The sequence below is a fragment of the Cavia porcellus genome, unplaced genomic scaffold (assembly GCF_034190915.1).
Source record: "Cavia porcellus strain 051 isolate PalLab524CR breed Dunkin Hartley unplaced genomic scaffold, mCavPor4.1 scaffold_2, whole genome shotgun sequence".
In the NCBI taxonomy this organism is placed as follows: domain Eukaryota; kingdom Metazoa; phylum Chordata; class Mammalia; order Rodentia; family Caviidae; genus Cavia; species Cavia porcellus.
Window position 1 is genome coordinate 39,070,704 of NW_026947485.1, and position 20,815 is coordinate 39,091,518.

Here is a 20,815-nt window from a genome sequence, read left to right on the forward strand (position 1 = left end):
TTGAAGGCAAAGGTTGTTTTCACTGTTTTGTTTTGTTATGTTTCTTTTGCTCTATTCAGTACTCTCAATTGGTTTTATAATGTTCTATTTTTGGTTTGATCTTGTTATACCTAATTGACTAGACAACTAACTATTTGTGAAGTTAAGGAGATATACTATAGTACCTATTACTACTATCCCAGTATACTACTGTGAAATCCTGTACCAATTTCACTGCATTGTCTTGATCGGCTTTGTTCTGTCTTGTGCTGTTGCATTTTTACTACTTTCAAAATAAAATTAAAAAAAAAAAAAACTCGTAACTGAAAAAAAACCCTCATAACTCAAGTTCATCTCAAAGATAATAAATGTTACCCATCAAGAATCGATTCTCGGCAACAGTAAAGGTTGTCAAATTTCTGTTTGGTGACTGAGTCATTGACATTCATGGCTGGAACACAGAGCTTCCCAGCTTTGGACAGTTGGTACAGTCTGGGGATGACAGAACATAAAATCATGAGACATTATAATCTACTATTGGTTTCATGTTAAATCCTAGAAATATTTCCATGAGTCATGAGTAGTTTTGTCCTGTTGGGTGGATATTGAGAAGTACTGTAATGTGTATTTAAAGACTATCTACAGTTTAGAAATAAAGATACCATTCAAAAGTGATATGGGGCTGGATGCAGTAGCACACACCTATAATCTCAACACCCAAGATGCTGAGGCAGAAGGATTGCTGTGAGTTTGAGGACAGTTTGGGATATCCAATGAGTTCAGTAAGGTGCAACTACGGAGCAAGACTGCCTCAAAAAACAAACAAACGAAGTCATGTGGGGAAAATTCTTAACTCTTAATTTTGAGACTTTAAATATAAAATTTAAATTGATTTATTTTATTTCTCATTTTATTTATAAAAGAAAGAGCTTTCTTTTGGTACTGGGACTTGAACTCAGGACCTTGCCCTTGCCAGGCAGGTGCTTATGCTGCTGAGCTACATTCCCAGCCTTTTGTATTGCTTTAAAAATCATATATAATTCTGTTACTGTAAGTAAGTGCATGTATGTATGAATTCATTCTTTTTTTTTGTACCAAGGATTGAACTCACGACTTCGTTTTTGCCAAGCAGGCACTTACGCTGCTAAGTCCCCGGCGTGCATTTTTTTTTTTTTTTTTTTTTTGTCTTTTTCATTTTTATCGGTACCGGGGATCGAACTCAGGACCGCCTGCTTGCAAAGCAGGTACTTATGCCACTGAGCTAAATCCCCAGGCCCTTGCATTTTGTTTTTTGAGACAGGGTTTTGCTGTGCAATTTTAGCTGGCCTTAAACTTGTGGCAATCTTCCTTCTTCAGCCTCTGAAGTGCTGGGATTACAGGTTTGCACCACAATACCTAGTTTAGCAAGTGCTTTTATTTTTTACTTTATTAATTTTTTTGTGGTGCTTGGAATTAAACAAACTACTACCAGAGAAGAATTTTAACATCCAAATGGTCTCTATAATCTCAAAACAGATATCAAAAAATATGTGTATCTCTTAATTGTGTCAATTAAAAATTAAAACTGGGGTTCTATTTTTGTTTTTGAAACAGAGTCCTGCTATGTAGTTCAGGCTGGCCTTGAACTCATAGCCTCCTCAGTGCTGGGATTATAGCAGTCCACTACCATGTCTGGCAAAACTATTTGTTTTATTCAACATTTATCCCTTTCTAAGAGTCTGAAGGTATGCTATCATCCATAGTTTTGTATATTAAGAGATCATAATATACTCAAGCAATAAGCAATTATAGTGGCTAATTCAAAATTTATTTCCTCAAAAATTTATTTCAGACTTTTCATTTCCTTCTGGGTAAAATAACAGCAAACAGAAATGACTGCAGTTTTAGAGAATCACTGCTCATTTGCAAACAGAAGCCTATGTCCTTATTCTCTATGTAAGCATATAAGCTCTACGAGGGCACATGTGTTTGTCAGTTTTGTTCATTTCTAGATCCCTACCCCTAGAGCAATTATTGGCTTATTGTTTAACAGTGACAATAAATCTTTCAGAGCTTTTAATAACATAAACATCCCACTATGGCATGCATTAGTTGTCATAGGTTCGACACCACTGTGGGAGAAGTTCAATAAATATTTGTTGAAAATGAATTAATCCAAAAAGAAGCAGTCACTGTATTACAATGATTAGAAACCATGAGGACCGGGCTGGGGATTTAGCTCAGTGGCATAAGCACCTGCCTTGCAAGTGTGTGGTCGTGAGTTTGATCCCTGGTACCAATAAAAAAGAAAAAGACCAAAAAAAAAAAAAACAAAAAACAAAAAAACATGAGGACCCCACCTGTTCCCCCACCTGCCTGTATCTCACTATTTTGTTTGTTATTTGTATTATTAATTTAAAAAGCAAGTGCACAGCTTGAGATCTGGTCAGCTAATGGCAGGGTCCAATTTTTAACACAATGTGTTCTACTAGTGTGTGATTTCAAGAGCCTATGGTTTCAGCTGCATGAAACCAGGTATACCTATGTGAAATCTTACCTGTGGACTCCAGTAACACTCTCTTCCACTATGCCTTTGATTTTCTTAAACATGTTTGGATACTTTTTATAAATCCAGTGAGTAAGATCCCCTCCATCATCCAAGATCTGCAAAAGGTAAGTACCAGTAATATCATTCGTTTTGCTGGAGGGTTCAAGGATTCAGTGCTTCTTTGGGTCTTATATCCAAAATTCTAATTATTAATTTACAGATATTTCAAATTTACCAAATGATTATGCAAAGTAGGTTAAAGCCAGAGTTAATGCAATAATATCCCAAATATATATCATTACATACAAGCAAACAATGAGGCAAAAAGCCAATATAAAGCTCACAACCAAATGATCCTTCCCATGACACATCCATAGCAAATTTACATTTAATGAAGATTTTCTTATGGACTGATGACAAGTGATTATTTAGACCACCAGTTCTTGCATATGCTACAGATTTTCAGAAAAATCTGAACTTGGTATAGTCAATCTCTGTTGGTTAAATACAGGATTTTCAACATATTCAACAGAGGCTGAGTTTAAGGAAAAGAACAAATACTCTCTTGAGAAAAATGGTTTATAAAACTATATTCATTAATCCTTTATTTCTCCCAAGATACAGTCATTCTCCCACCCAACACATCAAGCACTCTGTGGGGTTTTGCTGAGCACAACCTCACACTCTGTATAAACCATATTAAAAATAGCCAGGAAACCGTGCAGCATGTAGGTGTGTAAGCATGCTGCTGAACAGCTCATCATTATTTCAGGTTAAAATTAAAGATAAACACAATGCTGTGCCCACTGGAACTTTCATCAGTAGACAAAGTTTCTGAATTATAAATAAGCTAAAGAAAGGAAGTTTAGAATACTGTTAGGTACTAGGCTGTGGTGCTTCTCCAGCCCTCCACTGTGCTATGAGTTTAGAATACTGTTAGGTACTAGGCTGTGGTGCTCCTCCAGCCCTCCACTGTGCTATGAGAAGCACTCAGTGGAACTTTGGACATTGCTATGCCCATCCTCCTGGAAAGTCCTCATAGGACTGAGTTGCCCTCTGCAGGCATGCCTTCACCTTGCAGTTCCATTACAACTGCTACCAGTGGCCAAATGCCACTGTGGACCCCAAAGGACACAAGCTCCCTAACCTTGTGTCTACCAACTAATCTCTTTTTCACTTATGTTCCTGTTACTGATGCATTTTTTTCTGAGTCAAATTTTTTGAAAGCAGGAATTCAGATAAGATTCTCATTAAAACTCCTATGCTCAATCCATATAGCACAAGCAGAAACCTTCACAGTTAATGCCCTAAGAATCTCAAAGTATTTTTGGAATTTCTCTCTCTCTCTCTCTCTCTCTCTCTCTCTCGTGCACATATGGAATCCCATGGAGTTTCCCCTTGAATCTTAAATCTCTAGCTAAAGAAAAGGTTAGAGACACAATGAACTAAATAATTATAAATCGTATGGTATGTTCCACTATTTTTGTCTACTTTTCCCTTTAAAAAAGTCATGAGACACAGGAAGATAGTTATCTTAATATTTATATAATGAAAGTAGTTCTCCAATTCAATGCTACTACAAAAAATACTGGTCACCAGGAAATCTTCTTAAGGTTCGAAAGCAAGGAAAAGTATTAGCTGTTGACAAGATCCAGAGAGATGTGGATCCCACCTTCTGGGATCTAACTTTTTATCCTTATCTATTTTCTTCACTAAAGTTTCTAACAGTTTGTAAAAAACTCTCTGGGTAAACTGGGCATGATAGCACACAACTGTAATCCCAGCACTTGGGAGGTTAAGGCAGGAGGATTGCTATGAGTTCAAGGCCAGCGTGGGCTACATAAGAAATTCAAGGTCAGCCTTGTCTCAACCATCCCCACCAAAAGAAAAAAAAAAAGCTCTCTGAATACAATTCCATATCTTTCCTGCACTCGACTATAAAATTAGTGTTTTATTCCCAGGAGAACCCCTCTGGCATATCTTTTTTAGTGTCTGTCAATCATCTTCCCTCCTGTCACTGTTAAAATTGCTGGAATGAGCTGACTCATTGTAGAGCCACTGTTCTCTTCCTCTGCAATATGAAGGCTTTAACCCAGCTTCCTCAAACTAGCACTTAATGCCATGGGACCTGGATCACAGAATTCAGAAATGGCTGCTGCTCTGCCAGGTACTAGGTGAAACCTGCTCTGCACAGCAATCAATGGCTCCTTTTCTCAGTTAATTTCTTACTTTCTTCTCTCACTAATACGCTGAAACATTTGTGAAGCAAGAGTGCCTCATACTCTGTGTAGCTTTCTGAGTGTGAATCTGATATGCTATCAGCCTTAAAGACTTGATTTTTTAAAAACTGAAACAAAAATTTAAAAACGTAAAACTCTGGTCATTTTTTTTAGGTCAACAATGAATAAAACATTTGAATCTGGAAGCTCTTCAAGTATACTATAAATTCAGTACACAGATTCTAGAGAGATGGCGGAGTACCTCAGGAGCTGTGGGGTGTTTTGATTGGTGTTTTTGTGGTTGTTGGGGTGGGGGGAGGTAGTAAGCAGTGGCAGGAAATGGAAGTGCATTACCTTTGCTTATTCAGCAGCTATGAGTGAATCTTGAGCAGCACTTTCATTTTACTGATGAATATGAAATGCTTTCCGCATCAGCACCAACAATTAAAGCACTTTGAAGTTATAAAAGGTTCAATACTCCTGGAGTATCTTAAGCAGAAGCACTGAGTTCTGCTAGAAACCCAGGCACATCAGCACATCAGAAAGGAAGCCATTGCTTTCCTTGTTACAAATTCTCTCCCAAAGCATAGCCTCCTCCCATTTCAGCCCCTACCCCTACAGAACTGCCATTAGCAGAAATCTGACCCACCATGTTTGGTTGCCAGCCTTCCACATTCACACATCTATCAATGCACCACCAAAAGTCATCTTCTGACTCTCCTTTCCAGGCAAAGACAGGAAATCCTATGAAAAATGAACAAAGAAAAATATTAAGGCTGTAAAAAGGGCTGCCTCTCAAGTTTTAGCAAGAAGGTGCTAGTTTTCTCCCAAGTCAAAACTCTCATTTTGCTGTATTCCTGGACTGACGTTCTTCACTGACTACCGTTCCCTTTAGAACCTTTAGCCATTTCTTTATCTCTGGTGCTCATTCTGCTCTCCTTACCCCAAAGAAGACAAGCAAAATAAACAAAAATATGATGGCTGCTAAAAATATGACTAAAGGAAAAAAAGAAACCAGAAATAAATGCTTCTTGATACAGTCAAACTGACAATCTCACCATTTCCCAATCACACTTTGATCTTTCTTGTTTCTGTATTTTATTTCTTTATTTATTGTCTTTTTTGAGACAGGGTCTCGCTATGCAGTTCAGGTTGGCCTTGAGCTCATTTTGTGGCCTAGGCTGGTCTTGAACTCACAACGATCCTCCCACCTCAGCCTCCCGAGTGCTGGGATTACAGGCGTGAGCCACCATGCCCGGCTGTTTCTGTATTTTAGTTATCCCATCCTCCTCATCAGGAAAAGCACTCACATTCTTGAAAATATTACTTCATGTCACAGTCCAGGTAAGTGTCCCTCTTCTTTTGAAGCCTGAGTAACTCAGCTAAGAAAACTTTAGTCTATTATTTGTATATGAAATTCAGATTTAAGATCTGTCATGATGTTCCTCATATATGTCTCTATTATCACTACTATGTAAGTATATTATCTTCTCTACCATAATACAAGATTCTAAGGGCAAAGATTGTCTCATTTGTTCTTTTTCTTTTAGAGTAGGTCTGTAAGCATTTGTTGAAAAGAGTATGTTAGGCATGGTGACACATGTCTTTAATCCCAATACTAAGGAGACCGAGGCAGGAAGGTTTCTGTGAGTCCAAGGCCAGCCTGCACTACATAGTGAGTTCAAAGCCAACCTAAACTATATAGGGAGGCCCTGACTCAGAAAAAAAAAAAGAGAGAAAAATAAATGAATATGTACAATTCATTGGCATACACATTTAATATCTGTGTGCGGTGGTGCACACCTATAATAGCACACAGGAGCCTGAGGCAGGAGCATCACTGCAAGTCTGAGGCCAGCCTATGCTACACAGTGAGTTCAAGACCAACCTGAACTACATAGTAAGACTATCTCTACCCCGCAAAAAATTTTTTTGCATGTGTTTATATATATATATATATATATATATATATATACACACACACATATATATATACACATATACATATACATACATACATACATAGATAACATTTATAAAATAAGTAAATATAAATGAAAGAGCAAATGAAATGCCAAGAATGTTAGCTGCAGGAGAGCCATGTATCCTTTATATGGGTCTCCAGTACTTTTCAGGAGCTTTGAAGTGTTTGCTACTGTGATTTAAATATTGCTGCCAGAGAGGCAGGAAGCCAGCAAAGTCCAAATTCCTGTCTTTTGTCCTTCACCTATCAGTGGATGTTGTGATCAAATATTAATCTTCTAGGTCAGGTCCTCTTTACTGCTGAAGCAGAAACACCAAACATTAAACCAGGGTGAACTACTTGCTAGAAAACCAGCGGGGCTACAAAACTATGAAGCATTCTCTAATCAATAATACTTTTAGACAATAGGAGTGTTTGCTAGTATTCTATTAGTGAGTCAAAGCAGAGCATGAAAAATGGAATATCAGCTATTGTTTGACAAGAGAAGCCCAGAAAGGAAGCAAATTAGTCAAAACGAGGGATGCATTTTTCCAAGGCAGCTCTTTTACTGTGAACCTGCCTCAAAGACTTCTAGTGAACTAATAGAACTTGTCAGAGATGTACTTTGGCCAAAGACAGAGAACAAGCGAAAGATCTTACCACTTTCTGCTAAAGCAGCAGCTACTTCATTGAGAGTGGAGTAGATATTGCAGGCTGCCCATCGACACTGTGCCCCCAGAGCACCCAGAGTTTCCATAAGCACCTGTGTAAAAGACAAGGCAGAAAATGAACATACATGTACCACATGATCAGCCCAGAAAATTAAATCTGAGTATCTGACAGTGAGAAGGTATATCAAGAATGACTTACACCAGTTATTTTCAAACTGTGCTCTACAGAACCTTTTCAGTATTCTGAGCAGAGGGCATGGGAGGCATTCAGTCTTCTGGGGGAGGCATGGGAGAAGGTTCCAGCTAAGTGCAACGCTTTTACCTATTTAGCAGATCTGGCCCCCATAAGATTTAATTAAAGGATATCAGAGCCAAAATACTGAATTTACAAAAACACTTGCAGTTCTGCTTCTTAGGATAGAAAGCAAAAGCAACTTCACTCTAACAAGAAAAGGTTGCATAACCTACAAAGGTTACTTTACCCCATCAAAGAACTGAAGTCATAAAACCACCAAGTGAAATGAACTCCAGAGCGGTCAGTCCTTTAAGGAGGGGAGGAATATTGCTTTCACCTTTGGCAGGGTAAGGAAGGGAGGAAGACACAGTTACCATACACGAGAGTAAGAAAAATTAGCAAAAAATTTAATTAAAGGATTTAAGTATGGTAAAGTCTGTTATGTGGTATTTCTGGCAGGTTCAGCCAGACACAAGGGTATTTCATACTCATAGGCAAGCTTTTTCCTAGAGGCTTCCCCCCATCGCTCATAAAACCAGGGGCCTAGTTGGTAATAAAGGAACACACCTGTAATCCCAATACTTGGAAGCCTGAGGCAGGATGATTGCTGTGAGTTCAAAGTCAGCCTGAACTATAAAGCAAGACTCTGTCTCAAAAACCAAACCAAAAGGGCCAGGGATTTAGCTTAGTGGTATAAGTGCCTGCCTGGCAAGTGTGAGGTCATAAGTTGGATCCCCAGTACCAAAAAACCCCCCAAAAACAAAACAAAACCCAAACCTAAAACCACCAGGGGACTGATTGTGCTCACAGCTAGTATAAACTGGGCATGGTGGCGCATGCCTGTAATCCCAAGGCCAGCCTGGGCTCCGTAGTAAGTTCAAGGCCAGCCTGAAGTACATAATGAGACAGTGTCTTAAAAACAGAGAGAGAGAGAGAGAGAGAGAGAGAGAGAGAGAGAGAGAGAGAGGAAGACAGAGTGAGAAGAAGAAGAGGAGGAGGAGGAGAGGAGAAAGAAGAGGAGGAGAAGGCAAAAGCAAGGAAGACAAGAAAGAGAAAGCGAAAGCAAGAAAGACAAGGAGGAGGAGAAGGAGAAGGTGGGAAGGAAGAAGAGGAGGAGGAGGTGGAGGAGGAGGCAGTATAAACCCACGTATTTCCCTGCATGCTTTTCTCATGGAGCTATAAGAAGAATATGAGGAACTGCACCTGCCATTAGGGACAGGCAAAGATCCACTGCTTCCAGAGAGGGTAGAAGCAAAAACTCTGCTCCTGGGAGAGTAGTAAAGAATCTTCTTGAGGCCATGACAGTTCACTGATATTACTAATACTATTACTGCTACTTTTCTCGCTTTCTGTAGTGGTAGGAAAATATCTTTTGCCCAAGACTGAGCTCAAGTGAAAAGACAAAATTTGGCTGCTACAGAAGGAGAGGAGGCTGGGGAGATAGCTCAGGGGCATAAGTTCCTGCCTGACAAGCACAAGGTCCTGAGTTCAATTCCTGGTACCATTAAGAAAGAAAGAAAGAAAGAAAGAAAGAAAGAGAAAGAAAGAAAGAAAGAAAGAAAGAAAGAGAAAGAAAGAAAGAAAGAAAGAAAGAAAGAAAAGGAATAAACGCTGAAAAAGCCTTGCCCTCAGAGAGACATGACTAGTTCCGCACCTAACACATAAGTCCCAAGAACCCTATTCACCCTCACTAAGGCTGGCCCAGGGACATAGGACAGCTTAGGGCAGCAGATAGGGCAGTGTTCGAAGAGGGAGCCCCAGCACCACCTTGTGGCACACATATGCTAAAGCAGCTGAAAGCTTAAGGTCAAACAGAAACAATGCAGAAGCCTTTTAGTAACCTCAAATCCCAAGCAACAGCAGCTCATTGCTGAAGGTGTGTGAAGCCTATGGTGCATAAGTCCAGCCACTTCATGGCTATAATGGAGACTACCACTCAAAGAACTTTAAGACACCTGAAAAAAACCACTCTGTCTAGAAATATAGAAATCAATAGAGCCAGACTCCGGGATGAGCTAGATGTTTGATCAGATAGGGATTTTAAAATAATTATAATTAATATGTTCATGTTGAAAGATATAGTCAAAGATAGACAACATTTGGGGCTGGGGATTTAGCTCAGCGGCATAAGCACCTGCTTTGCAAGCAGGCAGTCATGAGTTCGATCCCTGGTACTGATAAAAACGAAAAAGACAAAAAAAAAAAAATTAAAAAAAGATAGACAACATTCATGGATCAATAAGGAATTTAGGCAGAGATGGAAACTATAATGAGTTTAAGACCAGACTAAACTACACAGTGAGACTCTGCCACAAACAAACAAACAAAGTCAAACAGAAACATTTTAACCCCCCCCACCCAAAATAATGTAAGAGTTTAAGAATTCCTTCAACTGTATTATTATTGGACCCTACGTACTTTAAAGAGAGATCAACAGAAATTACCAAACTGAAATATTGGGGGGGGGGAGCGGGGGGGAATAAAGGATGGGAAAAAAATCAGAACAGAGCATCCAAGATACATGTGACCTTAACAAATGGTCTAACATACATATAATTGGAGTTCCAGGAAGCAAAGAGAGAACAGAGCAAAAGAAATACATTAAGAGTTAATGGGTTATTATTTTCCAAAATTAATAAAAGAAGATCCAGAAATAAAAACAACCCACTAGTAAAGAGTACATCAGTGTCCAGATCCACTAAAAGAAATTGCTGAATCCAAGGCTAGCACATAGGACACATAAGATAAACTCAGATCATCTCATTCTAGGAGGAGAAAGTACGGAAAGAAAGAAAGTGATATGTCAAAAGACAAAAACCTACACTGAAGGGGCTCCTCTTGGTCAAAGTGGGGACAACATGAGCATCAAAATAATATTAGTAATGGATTAAACCCATTACAAAAAATAGAAAACAAACAAAAATAAATGAATAAATCAAAGTTTTGATTAACAGGACAGTTATAGTTTCATAGTACTCCAAAAAAAGTATTAATCGGAAGAAAATAGCTTCCACAGGGGAAAAACTGGCAAACACCACCTCAATTAGGGCATCAAGATGAATATCACCAGTTATGAGACAAATTGAATCAAGCACCGCAACTAGATCCAATGGGAAAAATACAGCATCATTTCTCTGATATCTCTACCATAAGTGTACCTAACAATGAAGAAGCATCAGAAAAGTCAGGATTGAGGACACTTTACAAAATAATCTGTAATCTTCAAGACTGTCATGGTCATGAAAGTCAAAGGAAGACTAAGCAACTGTTGTAGACTAAGGAAAACTGAAGACACAAAGCTGGCACATGAATACAGGCTGGACTCTTGTCATTAAAAGAAGATACTGTTGGGGCTGGGCTGTGGTAGAGTGCTTGCTTAGCATGTGTGAAGCCCTGGGTTCAATCCCCCTACTGCAGATAGTAGGGATTTTATCTACTGATTTGATCTGAACTCAGTTTTACTTCAACATATGTGATGGAGATAGGATTCTCTCTTTGGTTAAAAAACTTGCTTAAAATTTCCTGATGGTGTCTAATTCTGGTAATATTCATTTTTAAAAATTTGTATTTTCTAGGTGAGGTGATACATGCCTATAATCCCGGCCAATACCTAGCTGGGGCTTATTGAAATCTTATCTCAAAAAAAAAAGAAAGAAAGAAAGAAAGCAAGCAAAAGAAAAAACTGAAAAAAAATCAAAGCACAGAAAGACTCTACATTCAACCCCTAGTACCCCCAACCAACAAAAACTGCACTCCTTTTAAATTTTATTTATTTTTCAAAATTCATTTTATTTCAAATAGGAAAAAAGAAAAGAGAACTAAAACAAAATTTCAAAATATGTCAATCAGAGGCAACAATGGTACATATATTGCACACTGTCATCCTCAATGCTTAATTTTATTTTAAAGAGAAAAAATAAAAATAACAGAATTTCAAAGCAGGTTAGTAGTTACAATAATTACAATTATAATACTTTGCATATTATTGTCTTCATAGTAGTTATTCAGAGTACAAGATATAAGCATAAAATATTGTCCAAACAATATTATCACAAACCTCTTTTAAGTGAACAGAAACTCACTGCATAACTATCTTAGCCATCATATATATCTTATATGATATATATCATATACATATTTGTATCATATATATCATATATATATTTGTATCTCTCAAATGACCATTGACAGTGAACATTTCTTCATGTATTTATTTGTTGTTTGTATTTTTTTATCTAAGAAGTGTTTCTTTTGTTGTGCAAAAGCTTTTTAGTAAGATCCCATTTGTTAATTCTTTTTTTTGGGGGGGGGTAATGGGGTCAAACGCAGGACCTCATGTTTGCCGGGCTGGCCCTTATGCTGTTGAGCTAAATCCCTGGCCCCATTTGTTGATTCTCTGTAGTATTTCCTGTGTGCTATGGGTTTTGTTCATGAAGTCTCTACCTATAACTATGTCTTCAAGATTTCTATGTATTTTATCTTCCAGTAATTTAGTGTTTCTGTTTTAATATTTAGATCTTTGATCCATCTAGTTTAGTGCATGGTGATAGACATGGGTCTAGTATTAGTCTTTGGCATGTAGAAAGCCACTTTCTCCAGCACCATTTATTAAACAGACTATCTTCCAGTGAACACGTTTGGCTCTTTTGTCAATGATAAGGTGGCTTAGCATGTTTGGAGTTGCATCTACAACTTCTATTCTGTTCCACTGATCCTCAGGTCTATTTTTTTTTCCAGTATCATGTTTTTTGTTTTTGCTTTTTTTTTTTGTTTTTTGGTACGGGGGATCAAACTTATGACCTTGCACTTGCCAGGCAGGCACTTGTGCCACTAAGCTATACCTCCAGCCTCATCATGTTAATTTTATCACAGTAGTTTTATAGTATAATTTCAGAAAAGGGAATGTGATACCCCTGACTTGCCTTTGTTGCCTAGAATTGTTTTTGCTATTCTAGGTCTCTTCTGGTTTCAAATGAATTTTAGGAATGTTTTCTCAAGTAAAAACTACATATTCTAAAAGTTCTAAATAAAAATTCTTGGGGCTGAGGATTTAGCTCAGCGGCATAAGCGCCTGCCTTGAAAGCAGGCAGTCGTGAGTTCAATCCCTGGTACCGATAAAAACAAAAAAGACAAAAAAATAAATAAATAAAATAAAATAAAAAATTAAATTAAAATTCTCATTAAGCTGGGCGTGGCAGGCATATTATAATCTTAGCACTTGGGAGGCTGAGACAGGAGGATTGCTGCAAATTCTAGGTCACAAAGTGAGTTCAAAGCCAGGGGTGGTATTGCACGCCTATAATCCCAGCACTCAGGATGCTGAGGCTGGAGAATTGTTGCAAATTTGAGACTAGCCTAGGCTACAAAGTGTTGGAGCTCAAGGCCAGCCTGAATCACATAGTGAGACAGTGTCTCAAAAAGTCCACAAAACAAAAACAAAGTGAGTTCAAGGCCAGCCTGAATTGCATAGCGAAACCATGTCTCAAAGAGACCAGGGAAAAAAACAACCCAACTCATTAAAACATGTTATATTTTTTTTAAAAACTTGCAAACAGCTTTATTGACTTAATTTTTCTGAGGCCATATAGTTACCAGAACCATTCTTGTTTTAATATCTAAAACGTTTTTATCCTCTTGTTTTGTTTTTTGCTTTAAAGAACTTTTGAATTCTTTACCAAGTGTTGTAGCTCACACCTGTAAACCTTGCATTTGGGAGGCTAAGCCAGGAGGATCACCACAAGTTCAAGACCAGCCTGATCTACACAGTGAGACCCTGTCTCAAAAAAAAAAAAAAAAAAAAAAAGAATTTCTGAATTCCTACAACTAGGAGGCCTGAATTTGTCAAACAAAAGAATGATATGAAGACATCTATAAAGCGATATAAACACACTACAATGAAAAGCAATTAGGGGTCTGGGATTTAGCTAAATCCCCAGCATCAGAAGCTAGTTTAATTTGACTTCAAATCACCAATTTTTTTTTTTTTTTTTTTTTTTTTTTTGTGGTACCGGAGATCAAACCCACAACCTGGCACTTGCCAGGTAGGCACTTATGCTGCTGAGCTAAAATCCCCAGCCCCCTCAAATCACCAATTTTAAGGAGCAGCAACAGAATCAGATTAGAAGAAGCATCATAATACATCTAAAATATATAAATTTGTATTTATGAGAAACATGGACAGAACCAATAACTATCATAGTTATTTCTGGAGCATGGGATTATAAGAAAGTATCTTTCTATCTTATGTAGTGGTGATGTTATGTAGTGGTGATATGAACATGTAAACAAAAAACAAAAAATAAGAGATTCAAAATAAAAGAAAGCAAAACACTTCTCTAATTTTTTTTTTTTAAGGAAAAAGTGTAGGGTGGAAGCATTAAGCTTAATAGTTAATTCACTCGGAAAAAAATAGAGGGAGAAACCTGAAAGGTAGAAATGTTCTATGAGCCTAGAGGGTAAAAACAAACTAGATATAACATCAACAGAGACAGCAGAAAAGCACTTACTATTTTAAGCTACCACACTCAAGTCTCATATGCCTGGCTGAGGAGGCCCAAAAAAAGTTTCAAGAGTGTTTCTACTTTGAGTCATTAGTTTGAAGCTCCAAAAAGAGACAGCTCTTCAATTTATTATATTAATTTGGGGCAGTCAGGTACTTTTTAAAAAATCTTAATGTAATGACAAAAGCTATCTCTGTCTTCAGAATCTCTATAGTCCTAAATCAGGAGTGTGACCACATAACGTGTGATTCAAGAGAGAAAATCATCTGAATGCTGATCCAGTCATACAGATGTCTCAGATCTTCTAAATCCCATAAAAGATTTCAGACCATTTTTCAATACACCATTTCCCTAAAACAGTCTCAATATGCCAAGCAACTCACTATCACATTGTTGATGATGACTCAAAAGAGGGGATTGGTGGGGGGCAGTGCACATCTGTAAAGTCAGCAATATGGGAGGCAAAGGCAGGAGGATCACATGTTCCAGCACAGCATAGGCAATTTAGCAACTTAGTGAGGCCCTATCTCAAAAAGACTGGTGAGGTAGCTCAGTGCTAAGACCCTGGGTTCCAACCCCAATACTGGGGGCAGGAGGAAAGACTTGGAGTATTGTGGGAGACATTTCTGATTATCATAAAGATTGGAGAGGGGTTGCTACTAGCATTTAGTGGGCAAGGTCAGGGATCTGGACATTTTGAAAATATAGCTGCTTACAACAAAAAACTATGTCAATTTGCTGTAATTTTTTAATGTCTCAATGGAAGTTCACATGGATAGAAAAATTTATAATTATCTGAATTTAGCATTTAATTCTACCCTTACACATTACACAGGGATTGAACTCATGAGCATGCGCTTCCAAGGCAGGCACTTATGCTGCCGAGCTAAATCCCTGGCAACAAAATTATTTTTATAGTTTTTTAAATACAAACTAAAGTTTTTCCAGAAATGGCAACAATTGTATAAGTCAAGAGAAAACTCCTATTTTTCATTGTGATTGTTATTCAGAAATTTACAGAGTCATTTACTATTTTCAGAAAAATCATGTACTTTGGTAATACTGCTCTGATGCTATGGAACTAATAACACAGTTTCCTCTATCAGTACTTTTCAGCATTGTCATTCATGCTGTAAAGATAGGAATTTCACTGTTCTACTATAGCTGTGTCTAAGTATTTACATACTGAAAAATCTTTATAAATTATTTCAGTTAAGATTTTACGTTTTTTAAAAAAAATTATATGTAGCCAAGCATGGTGATGCACACCTGTAGCCCTAGCACTTTGGGAGATTGAGCCAGTATGTTTATACAACAATTTAGGGGCTAATCTGAGATGCTGTCTCAAGGGCTGGGGATATAACTCAGTGTAAAGGCCCTGGGTCCAAAACCCATTATCACTACTACCACTGCCACCACCATCATTACCACCACATACACGCACATACACAAAATTACATATATGTAGGTATATCTTAATTTCATTAATTCAGGAATGCTGAAAGTACTTTTTTTTTTTAAACAAAAAGGAGGCAGTAAATCTCCTAAGGATAGGAATCGCTAGTCTAAACCAATCAAGTTAATTCTATTCCTTTTGCCAGAACTGATGGAGCACAGGCAAGTGATCCAATTCTGCTGAATGAGACATCCTGGAGACATATAGGAAAAGTTTCCTTGCTCTTGGGAGAGAGGAAGAAATGGCACATCCTTTTCATCCTAGTTTGTGATAACCAGAGTAGCTATACTACTTCACTACCAGCTTGAGGATGAAGTGAGCACACTAAGGAGAGAGCTCCAAGAAGTCACAGAGAGGGGAAATGGGAGCTCTGAGAAACTGCACCTGAAACCTGCTTTCCTGCTGGACTTCTAGTTATGTAATGTAATACACTTCATGTGTAAGTCAGTCAGGTGGAATCAGATTTTTCTCTTATTTGTAGCTGAGAACATTATAAGGTTGCCTTGTAGAAGAAATGACATAGGAAGGGAAGATCAGGGGAAGTGAGGAATGTACACTATGATATACTCCTCACTTACAATAATATAATGGTATTCAAATCTTCATTGTGAGATTTGACTGTGTAACCTTGGACAAATTAAGTTCTCTGAATCTCAGCTTTCTTATTTACAAAACAGAAAGAAGAATATCTGCTTTACATGGCAATTTGAGGATTAAAACTTCTTCAGCTGTTAACTGAGTGCTAGCATGTCATAAGCACTCAATATCTGGTGGCAATTATTAACTACTGTTATTAAGGGGAGAAAGGAAGAGGACTCACAGCAGTCTGAGCAGTGATGTGTGTACAACCCACAATTTTGGCTCCAGCCAAAGGCTTTTCTCCTTGAGCTCTCTTCCTCAAAGCCATCAGTGCAGGCATTTCTGAAAAGGTCCAATACAAACACAACAATATTAGAAAGGAAGGAATAAGAGATAAAGGTATAAACAGAAATACTATCTTTGGTTAAGATCCTTCTTTGTTGGATTAGGTTTCTGGAGGGATGAAGATGAAAAACCTGAATCTCCTTTTATTAGGGGCTTTCTGAGGCAAATGTTTCGGAGTTCTGATGCCTTATGTACTTGTCCTGCTTAGGGGTTTCTTCTGAACCACCAGACTTCATTTCCTTTAATGTTTCCTGAGCTCAGACTCTCCTGTTACAAGCATTCTTCACTGTCACACTGAAATTTCACCAACTACTAGACCCAGTTTGTGCAAAGGGATTAACATGGACAAAAGACAAGCCAAGTAGAGAAGGAAAAGATGCCTGCTTTCTTTACCCTGCTCAGCAATTTCAATTTCTCTTCGTCCGAACTCCGCCTGCTTGATATTCTTGACACAGAAGTCACTGCTTCCCTTTGAATTCTTCTGCTGCTTGTCCCTGGGGGATGTCTCATCATCGGAGCTATCTGTGTATGAGGCCGCTGGAAATGGAAGAAAAACTCTCAGAGGAAAAAAATGGCTTCTCTGAAAATTCCAAACCATGGGGAGGATTCTCTAGTCATAAGCTCTTTATGGATTTATACCTCTGAGAAGTATCTAAGTGGAATCATGGAGTTGTTCCAAGTATCTCCTATGGAAAGTGCTATTTACTGGTCAGAAAAAGAAAGTTGAAAAAAGTAGGCACTGAGTAGGAAGCTAAGACTAACTTTATTTTCAGAACAATTATTGAATATTCAATAAATAAATTTAAGAAGTGGTTACATCATGGTAGTAACAGGTTAAAAAGTTCCTAATATTAAGACAGTGGTCATCAATCTATGGGTTTTTGGGATCCCAGCCACCCTCCACTGTCTTTTTAAATGTCTGATGTGATTTTGTGTTAGCACAATAACTGAACAGATAAGACCTAGAAAATAAGGAATGCATGGAAAAGTAATTAAGAGCCACACAAAAAGTATTTGTCTTATATAACAGAGCATTCTTTTTCAGGACTGGCTCTTGATGAGGCTGACCTATGTCTGCAGATCCAATTACACACTGAAAATGAAATATTCAGTGTACTCTCCCTTCTTCCTGGTCTCAGTAGGTCTTGGGTTAGGCACTTTAGATTCCCAAAGCAAAGAATAAATCCTCTCTTGTAAAATAAAATGCTCTGATAACTAATCCATTTAGCAATATGCACTAGAGGGTGAAAGAAAGGTCCAAGATTTCTGGTTGTGCCCAACAGGGAGTTGCTGCTACTGCTATCCACCCATTTAGCTGAAGTTGTTTTAGTCTTCATATAACTCTGTAGTTGCTAGTTGGCAGATTTTTTTTTTTAATCGGTACCGGGGATCGAACTTAAGACCGTCTGCTTGCAAGGCAGGTGCTTATGCCGCTGAGCTAAATCCCCAGCCCCTGTAGTTGCTAGTTACTTCTTGGATGACTTAATGCAATTTCTTTCCTTCATTTATATTTAATTTTCAGAGGCTAGTTCCTCCTAATTCTAATAGTTTTGGGGACTTGGGGACTATAAAGCACTATCTATAAAGCATTTAATATGTCTCAATGGGATGAGAAGTACTGTTATTCCTTTCTTCAACCCCTACCCATATTGGGGATTAAACAGCGTTTTTGCACTGTGCTGCATTCCCAGTACTTATTTTTGGTACCAGGGATTGAACTCATGACCTCTTGCTTACCAGGCAAGCACTTGAGCTGCTGAGCTAAATCCCCAGCCTACATTTTTATTTTTTATTTTGAGAGAGGGTCTCACTGAGTCACTAAGTTGCCCAGCCACTATGTTGGATCAAGCTTGGGGTCCTCCTGCATCAGCTTCACAGAGTGCTGGTATAATAGCTATATGTCATTATGCTTGGCCTGCCATTACTTTCAAGGGGAGAAAGCTGCAAAAGCCAGAGTTCCTAGGGTCTATGGTGCTCTGATCTACCTACTTCTAGAGAATTAAAGCATTTCTGGGATTTCTTAGCAGAGGGTCTGTCTCCGTGGGTGCTGTAAAAAGGCAAGTCTGACCTTGTCTAGTTAATCAAGCATGGCACTAAACACTGTTGGGGCAGCAGGGGCTTCTCGATCTCTGGAACTGGAAAACCGCCCTGGAGCAAAGTCCTAACACGAGGCCACAAGAATGAACACAGGCACCAGAGGAGGTGAGGGAATTAGTAAACCCCCAAAGGGACTTTTGTTCTTGAAAGGAGCTAATCTGTACAAAAAGTTTCTGGTTCACCCTCTCAGTGTGAGTGAAAGATCAAAGTACTTCTGGCAACAGAGCCTAGCAACAGCTTTCTGGGCAGTCATCTGTTTCACTAATCAATACTCTGATACAGCTTAGGAGTTAGAGGATTAGGTGAACTATACCTTTTCCACCTGAGGGAAGAAAGGTCACAGCCTTCCCCAATTCTGAGCCAAATTTGCAACACAGTGCTTTGGAAGAGTTTAACATTTAGAATATTTTGCAATTTCAAATCTTTTTCCAGAGCCATGATGATTTTTACATTTCCCACTGGCCATTTAAATATTGTATTGACCTCAGGCTGACTTTGGTTGAAGTTCAGTGTCTTGTTTCTGTGTTTATGATAGTGATGACAGCATGCCTATTTAATAGGGTTGTTAACTGAGACATGTGTTCAGCTGCACTGTTCATTTAATACATTTTACTCAGGTTTCTGCTATATACAAGGTAAGAGTCTTGGAATATAGGACAGATGTTGATAATTCTTAACTTCATAGAGTTTTTGGTCTAGTAGGTAAGCCAGACATGAAAGAACTCATTGTAAAATTAATTCTGTAGAGGGTTTTTTCCTAACACAGTTGTAATGTGTGTTATGAAGCAGAAATTAGAATGTTGTAGGACTATATACCAATTTGTCAGGGGGACAGTACTTTCCTTGCATGTACAAGGCCCTGGGGTTTGATCCCCAGTACCTCAAAAAGCAAATAAAACAAACAAACAAACTTAATAAGTCAAGTTGTTGAGATACAGTGAGTCCTGACTTCCAAACATTCAACTTGCATGCTTTCACAGACAACAGTGGACTATGCATTATGAACACTGGCAGATGGGAACAAATCTGAAAGTAGCTTACATGTCTGCCAGACACTGTCACAGTTGTGCTACTGTGCAATAGTGTGCAGTATTTGTTTGGCTTTTTAATGCTGTATGTTGTATATTTGTGCCAAAAATGTATAAGACTCATTCTGTTGAACTTACAAATGAATCTGACTTGTGAATGTTTCCGCAGAATGGAACTTGTTCATAAATTGGAGACTTAATTATACTGTAAGTAAAGTGGTTGGTACAATGCTTGTCATATAGTAATTAAGTATCCAATAAATAATGCCTGATTTTATTACTCAGTTTTGGGTATATTGTAAATTTAGTACTAGCTGTAATATCTGTAAGGGTTATTATTCAGCTTTAGGATTTTGCATGGGAGGGGCTGGGGATTTAGCTCAGCGGCATAAGCGCCTGCCTTGAAAGCAGGCAGTCGTGAGTTCGATCCCCGGTACCGATAAAAAGGAAAAAGATAAAAAAAAAAAAAAGGATTTTGCATGGGAAAAGAATGACATATATAGAAAATTACGTAGCAGTTTCTTTTTTTTTTCTATTTCCATCATCTCCTAGCAATCTACCAAAGCAGCAGGTGGTTGGCTGGCAATGATTAAAAAGGTTGAGATTGGAGGGTTTTTTTGTTGTTGTTGTTTGTTTGTTTTTTTTGAGATTGGAATTTTAACTACCAGACTAGCACTCCTTTCTTATGGCTCTCTACTTCTACCCTCCTATGCCTCTTTATTGTCTAAGGATGAACTGGGAAGTTGGGAGGGGTGTGTCCGCGCAAAAATTAAACAAAAAACTTTCTCTGAAGAAAAGCACTCCAATTTCTGGGTTGAGTTTTTTTTTCTTTCTGTTTTTCTTTTTCCATTTCAAAGAACAAAACTATTTATACCACTTTTCTATTCTAAAAGCTGGAAAAAAATAGTATTTTACTTTCTTAAGGGTAGTCAATTTATTATTCTTAGTTGAATCAATGTTTTTCTTTGAGCCAAAATAGATTTTTCAAAGAGTTCCTTATAAAGAGCTTTTGTTACGTAGAAACCAAAAGTAGCAATTGTGTAGATTGCTCTAATATGGGGATGTAACCTGGCTGACAGAACCAGATCAAAAGAATGTGTTATTTTTGCAAACATGGTAGAAAGATTACTCTTGAAAGAGTCTGACATTTATTCATTTATTTTTTGAGTTCACATCTATTTCTGTCATCATAGTTAAGGTAGCACATTTGAGGGCT

At 38.0% G+C, this 20,815-nt stretch overlaps 1 protein-coding gene across 6 annotated transcripts in view; it reads right to left on the reverse strand.

Annotated features, from left to right (window-relative positions):
* Ahcyl2 (adenosylhomocysteinase like 2) overlaps positions 1-20,815 on the reverse strand; it is a 208,659-nt gene that overhangs the window by 23,059 nt on the left and 164,785 nt on the right. For all 6 annotated transcript variants that reach the window (XM_063240862.1, XM_063240860.1, XM_063240877.1 and 3 more), the window contains exons 3-8: positions 16,868-17,011; positions 16,371-16,471; positions 7,349-7,451; positions 5,375-5,469; positions 2,516-2,622; positions 355-471 (exon numbers count right to left, since the gene is read on the reverse strand). In XM_063240862.1, the coding sequence (XP_063096932.1) occupies positions 355-471; positions 2,516-2,622; positions 5,375-5,469; positions 7,349-7,451; positions 16,371-16,471; positions 16,868-17,011 (667 nt within the window). The remainder of the gene's footprint in view (positions 1-354; positions 472-2,515; positions 2,623-5,374; positions 5,470-7,348; positions 7,452-16,370; positions 16,472-16,867; positions 17,012-20,815) is intronic.